The following is a 7,137-nucleotide window of genomic DNA, read 5'->3' as shown; positions in this document are numbered from 1 at the left end:
CCCGGGACTAGAGGCAGGCTGGCGCCCTCTCCCTAATATGCGAAAGAAGGCGGCGGGTGGCGCGGAGCGGCGTCCCCTGCAGCCGCGAACCGAGGCGGCAGCGGCGGCACCTGCCGGCCGAGGTACGTGGCGCAGCCCCCTCCTCGGCGTAACGGGGCCGCTGGTCGGGGGCGGCGGCGGCGATCGGTCCCTGCCCCCGCGTGGCTGGGCCCGGCGGCTCCGCCCCAGCTTCCTACGGGCAGCGCCCAGGGCACGGCTCCCTCAGATGCGCCTGGCGGGGGCGCGGGCTGGGAGTCGTGGCCTCGCGCGCAGCGGACCGGCTGGGTACGCCGCGGCCCGCGCAAGTGTGGACGCGGTGGAGACGGAGGGGGGAACGGCCGGGATGTGCGCTCCAGGCGCGGTGTCCCTTTCCCTTATGTGTTCCGCAGCGACTTGGGGTTTAATTCATTGCTCGAAGCTTCCGAGCCAGGAGAGCCCAGTTAACTCATTTCCCCGGGACAGGATGGAAGGACCCTCGGTGACTAGCAGCTCCGGCGGCTGTCTTTCGCATCCATCGGGAAGGCGTGATGTGCAGTGTCTGCAGGTAGAAATTCGCCAGTGACCTTTCGTGCCCACTCTGTGCGGCCAGCCCTGCGGAAGAGACACGTTTTGTGGTGACCTTTGGTGTTTCCTGAGTTGTAAGGAGTGGCTTGACATGGGCATGGATTTTATATGCTCCTTTAGTGTGTTAAGTAATACAAGATTTTCTGAGAGCATCTTCGAATAGAAAGAAGCTAGGTCCTGCCCAACCCCACAAGAGGTGGGTGACCTTGGCCAACGCTGATCCCCCTGTAAGACTCCATCTCCTGATCTGTAGTGGGAGGCTTGACCTGCAGATGGCCAAGATCCCTTTCAGGCCCCTGGTTCTGTGGTTCTGATGGCAAATGTGTTCACCAATGAAGAGGGTCCTGCAGAATCACTAACTCACTGGAAAGACATTTTATGTCCTCATATCTTAGTTCATGTCTGTGGCCTTTGCTTCATTAAGTATCAGTCTGTTTAAAAGGGAAAATGGTTTTTACCTGCCAGCCCCTTTGGTTTACCTGCTCATCAGGCCAAGCATGGATCTGACTTTGGGATTACAAAGAGGAAGGAGATGTGGCTCCTGCCCTCTGGTGTTAAGCTGAGCCCTGCTCTTGGTAATCTGCTTCCACAGAAGAGAGGAACCTTGGGGAGGAATCCTGTCTGCTGAGTGAAGGGGCACAGAGGCAGAAACTGTCAGGATGGGTTGTGGTTTCATTCACCTAATCCTGAAAGCTTGACAGGTTAGCAGAATGTCTTACATTTCTAGTCGTAGAGCCAGGAATCACCTGAATTCCAGCCAGGGCTTGGACGAGGAGAGACTGATGTAAACTGGCAGAGCCCTGTGACCAGAGTATAGTGAACCTCTTCATAGGTCTGTCTGTTGTCTGAGGGACGCTATTTCTGTGAGATAAAATGAATCTTGGTTATGATTAGTTGTTGGGTCTTTCTTTAGGCGAGAAAAAAAATGGGTGAGGTGGGAAGGCATGAAGGTGTTTGTGGAAGAGAGAGGGAGAGGGCTGACAGGCATCAATGATAAACATGCACATTAATGACTGCCTATTTTGAAAATGCTTATAATTTTGGCTTAAACTGCCAGATTGTTTCATATTACCATGATAGGTTAGTATTGAATTTTTTGAAATTAATTTATTAGTTTTTATTGGAATATAGTTGGTTTACAATGTCGTGTTAGTTTCTGCTGTACAGCCAAGTGAATCAGTTATATATAAATATGTATTTGTTGTTGTTTAGTCACTAAGTCGTGTTCGACTCTTTTGCATACATGCTAGACTGTAGACTGCCAGGGTCCTCTGTCCATGGGATTTCCCAGGCAAGAATACTGGAGTGGGTTGCCATTTCCTTCTCCAAGGGATCTTCCCAACCGAGGGACTGAACTTGCATCTCCTGCATTGCAGGCAGATTCTTTACCGTGGAGCCTCTGGGGAAGCCATATATATATATATGTTTTTTTTTTTAGATTCTTTTTCCATATAGGCCATTCATTATACAGTACTGAACAGAGTTCCCTGTGCTATACAGTAGTTCTTCTTGTTTATCTGTTTTATATATAGTAGTGTGTATGTGTCAATCCCAGTCTCCCAAGTAACCCTTCCCTCTTCTTTCCCCCTTGGTAACCATAAGTTTATTTTCTACATCTGTGATTCTATTTCTGTTTTGTAAATAAGTTCATTTGTACTATTTTTTTAGATTCCACATAAAAGCGATATCCTATGATATTTGTCTTTGACTTGCGTCACTCAGTATTACAATCTCTAGGTCCATTTATGTTGCTGCAAATGGCATTATTTTGGTTTTTTCTGGCTGAGTAATAGTGTTGAATTTTAAGACTATGTTCAAGGCAGGATAAGAAAAAACCCTTTGTTCTTTGATGTGTCTCCTCCAGTCCTCCCCTATTTGCCCTGCTGGTCTGTTTGGCAGGAGTTTGTCTAGCAGGTTGGCTCTTGGGAGGTGAAAGAGACAATAGAAGAGGTTTCAAGTCCTCTATGGGAGTTCATCCAGGTGCTGGGGGCAGAAGGGAGAGTCTTGGAAGAAGGGTCACGGCTCCCTTTGCACACCCTTCTAGTTCCTGAGAAGCGGTTTAATCAATTTAATCTGAATTGCCTGTGGAGACGCTCCCAGAGGGCATGCTCTGTGTTTTTGGTTCATCTGGGAAGCCTTGGCAGAATTAAAGCAACTGGAAGTATACACACATTAACAATGGTACGCACTCCCTAACTGCCGAGAAGCAGCAGCAAGGGGCTGGATCAGTATGAGGGGTGTTAGCAAAGGCATCCAGAAGTGGGTGAATCACTGGCTTATTGTGGGAGGAAACCATCACTGTGGATGGTGACATGCAGGCCATTAGGGAGAGAGACCCTGGAGAAGGCAATGGTACCCCACTCCAGTACTCTTGCCTGGAAAATCCCATGGATGGAGGAGCCTGGTGGGCTGCAGTCCATGGGGTCGCTAAGAGTCGGGCACGACTGAGCGACTTCACTTTCACTTTTCCCTTTCATACATTGGAGAAGGAAATGGCAACCCACTCCAGTATTCTTGCCTGGAGAATCCCAGGGACAGAGGAGCCTAGTGGGCTGCTGGCTATGGGGTCGCACAGAGTCGGACACGACTGAAGCGACTTAGCAGCAGCAGCAGCAGCAGCAGGAAGAGAGACCCAGCTTGAGCACACGTGCAGAGGGGGAGCAAGGAAGATGTAGCGAGCAGAAGAAAAATGAGGTTAGAGGTACAAGGACATGACCAGGCTTGTCTTACTTAGAAGAGCGTTATCTTGTTTTGCTAAGTATAGCATACACGCTAGGAAGGTAGGCATAAGTGGATTACTGTCCAACAGATTTTACACATTCAGCACACCATGCTCTCAGACCAAGAAGCAGGAGCACCCGTGGGTCCCCTTTGAGTCACTGCATCCTGGAAGAGAACCCCTGCTGACTCTCGAGCTTGTATCACTGGAATTCTGCAGTGTCTGTCTTCTTTCCTTCGGACTTGGGTTTCTGAGACTCATTCCAGATGCTGCCTCTCGCTGTAGGGTGCTCACTCATTGCTGATTGGGCCTGTGGGTGAAAAATATACTATATCTTTGTCTGTGCACTGTTGATGGACACTTGGGCAGGTGGCAGGTTTGGCTATTACAGTTAGTGATGCCATGACTGTTTTCATACCTGGCTTGTGTGTGTGTGTGTGGGTGCACGCATATTTCTCTTTTTAACAGCTTTTTAAAATATTATATTTATTTAATTTTTTAATTTATTATGGCATTTGGGTTCTGGTTCCCTGGCCAGGGATTGAATCCAGGGCCCCTGCATTGGGAGCATGGAGTCTTGACCACTGGACCATCTGTGTGCTCAGTCGCTCAGTCACTCAGTCGTGTCCAACTCTTTATGGCCCTATAGACTGTAGCCCACCAGGCTCCTCTATCCATAGAATTCTCCGGGAAAGAATTCTAGAGTGGGTTGCCACTTCCTACTCCAGGGTATCTTCAGACCCAGAGATCGAACCTGTGTCTCTTGTATCCCCTATGTTGGCATACAGATTCTTTACCACTAATGCCACCTGGGAAGCCCCTGTATGTGCATTTCTGATGAGAGTCTAGGTAGGGGTGAGATTGCTGGGTCATGGGTATGTGTATGTTCAGCTTTGCATGGGTAGTTCCTTACTACTAACTGATTAGCTCAACATTGGCTTTGAACCGGGGAGACCGAGGAAGGACTTGTGCCAGGAGCCACGATGAGTTACCACGTGGCTGTGCGCTATAGATTCTCAGCTAGTGCGGTCACCTCTAGGCCACGGCCGCCCCAGGTCAGGCAGCAGGACAGGCTGACCCTGAGGAGCACTTCAGCTCCATGAGCCTCTGTGGTCAGGGAGTGGTTGTCTCTTCCAGACTGCCACAGACACCCCTGGGAACATCTCCTTACCTTTTCTAACACTGCACTTTCTCTGCTTTGTTTTTAGTTATGTGACTTGTGTTCCCTGTACCTCTGGGTTTCTACTGAAGAATTCCCCCACGTCCTAGAGGAAAAGCTTATTTCTTGTTTGATCTTTAGAGGCCATGCAAGACATTTTTGTTCCCCTTTAGCGTGTGGAAAAATATACAGAATTAAGTAATATTGGATGGTTCATCACCTCCTTATACCCATGAATTCTTCCCCTTTTCAAGTTTTAAATATCTGGAATTAATGGTTCTGTTTCATGTGATGTGATATGATTAAAGAGGAAAAAATTGATACAAATAACACATGTGAAAAGTCTGTTTTGATGGAATAGGACGTTGTCTTTTGAACATGAAGTCTGCCTTTAAGACGAGGTGTCATTTTCATAATTAAAGGCTTACATGTGTTGAGTTCAAAGCAGAAGCAGTTTTTCTGTTATTCATGTAGTGTTCCTTCTTCTCTAGTCCTTTCTCTCCCCTCAGCTTCTACTTTTATATTCTCTTCTATCTTGTTCTCTATATCATTTCTGCTTTTCACAAACATCTTGTTTTCATTTCCAATCTAGACTCCAGCAACAAAAGAGGAAGCCAGAGTAGTGGTACTTATTTTTTTTTTCAAATAGGGCTACCAATACTCTCTGTGCTTTGCTTGTCATTTTCTGCAATCAAGTCCTTAGTCACCCAGGATTTGGTATCTGGTTTTCTTGTTTATTCTTCCTTTGGAGTGGCTCAGTCCAGTAGAACTATAACCCAAGCCATATATATATAATATCAAAGTTTTGGTTTCCCAGGAAAATTAAAACAAAACAAAACAGGACTAAACTAAACTTGTATGCACCTAAAAATATAGCTCCAAACTATACAAAGTAAAAAGTGACAGAATGACAAAAAAAGTTGACAAATGTGACAACATAATGAGAGATTTTAGCATATCTATTTCAGTAACTGATGGAACAAGCTAACAAAAAACCAGTAAGGGATTAAGAAGCAAAGCAATTAATAAGCTTGATCAAACCAATTAAATAGAATACATAGTTCCAGCAAGTAAAGAGTATACTTTTACAAAAATTGAACATACACCAGGTCATAAAGTAAGTTCTAACATATTTAAAATAATGAGTATCATATTGACCAAGTTCTCTGAATGCAGTGAAGCTAAATTATGTATCAGTTTTAAAATATAATTTAAAAGCATATTTAAAAAGTTAAATTTGAAAGTATTTAGATTTGAATGATCAAGAAGTAATAGCAATGAAAAAAGATATGTCAAAATTTGTAGAATGAATTGTACACCTAAAGCTTGTGGGTTGCAACTAAATAAGGTAGGGGAAATATGTGGTCTTAATGACTCATATTTGCAAGAAAACAGGCAAAAATTAATAACCCAGTCAACTAAATTAAGAAGTTAGGAATTTAGCAATTAAACCCAAGAGATTAGAAGGATTTTTTTTTAGACAGGTGAATTAATTTTAATAATTTATTTTCATTAAACCAATATGTATAAAATATTATTAAATTAATATAAAAGTTGTTTTTGAGCTATTTTACATTCTTCTGGTCAAACTTAATTCTTCAAAGCCTTGTGTGTATCTTACATGAGAACATATCTCAGTTTGGACGGGCCATATTTGAATTACTCAGCAGCCACATGTGGCTCATGGTATCTTTGCCTCCTATAAACATTGAAGGTATTTATGGTGATAAAGAGGACAATCAGAGCTAACAGTAAAGGGGTTCAATTATCTGCCAAGAGAATCGAGATTCATGAGAATCTAAGAGTGTTTTGTGGTTTGCAGAGGGTGACTCTTTTTGAAAATCTTATATACTACTCTCTACAACAAACCCACATACTATAAAATATAGGACAGAAATAAAGATAAATGATGTACTGACTCACTATATCCTTACCTGTTTTAGACATATTATATATATATGTATAGACCATGTTATATACATGTTATATATGTATAAGTATAGGTCATGCGTTGCTGCTTTCTATGCCCCCAGGCACATACATGTTATATTATGTATATATAGACATATATGTATGTATGTCTTTTAATGTTCACAGACCCATATGAGTTTATCTCGGACTCACGTCCATCGAGTCCGTGATGCCATCCAGCCATCTCACCCTCTGTCATCCCCTTCTCCTCCTGCCCCCAATCCCTCCCAGCATCAGAGTCTTTTCCAATGAGTCAACTCTTCGCATGAGGTGGCCAAAGTACTGGAGTTTCAGCTCCAGCATCATTCCTTCCAAAGAAATCCCAGGGCTAATCTCCTTCAGAATGGACTGGTTGGATCTCCTTGCAGTCCAAGGGACTCTCAAGAGTCTTCTCCAACACCACAGTTCAAAAGCATCAATTTTTTGGCGCTCAGCCTTCTTCACAGTCCAACTCTCACATCCATACATGACCACAGGAAAAAGCATAGCCTTGACTAGACGGACCTTTGTTGGCAAAGTAATGTCTCTGCTTTTGAATATGCTATCTAGGTTGGTCATAACTTTCCTTCCAAGGAGTAAGCGTCTTTTAATTTCATGGCTGCAGTCACCATCTGTAGTGATTTTGGAGCCCAGAAAAATAAAGTCTGACACTGTTTCCACTGTTTCCCCATCTATTTCCCATGAA

General features: G+C 44.3%; 1 protein-coding gene across 3 annotated transcripts in view; it reads left to right on the top strand.

Moving 5' to 3' along the window:
- Positions 1 to 6: 6 nt before the first annotated feature.
- ST3GAL5 (ST3 beta-galactoside alpha-2,3-sialyltransferase 5) overlaps positions 7 to 7,137 on the top strand; it is a 57,896-nt gene continuing 50,765 nt past the window's right edge. For 2 of the 3 annotated variants that reach the window (XM_010862205.1, XM_010862203.1), the window contains exon 1: positions 7 to 122. In XM_010862205.1, coding sequence (XP_010860507.1) covers positions 38 to 122 — 85 coding nt within the window. In that variant the 5' untranslated portion in view covers positions 7 to 37. Of the gene's footprint in view, positions 123 to 255; positions 584 to 7,137 lie in introns of those variants that run through there. The other variant, XM_010862204.1, reaches the window with a different exon arrangement.

Source organism: Bison bison, unplaced genomic scaffold, assembly GCF_000754665.1.
Source record: "Bison bison bison isolate TAMUID 2011002044 unplaced genomic scaffold, Bison_UMD1.0 scf7180017864480, whole genome shotgun sequence".
Lineage (NCBI taxonomy): Eukaryota > Metazoa > Chordata > Mammalia > Artiodactyla > Bovidae > Bison > Bison bison.
Note: the sequence above shows the minus strand (reverse complement) of the source record. Positions and strands in the feature narration are given on the sequence as shown.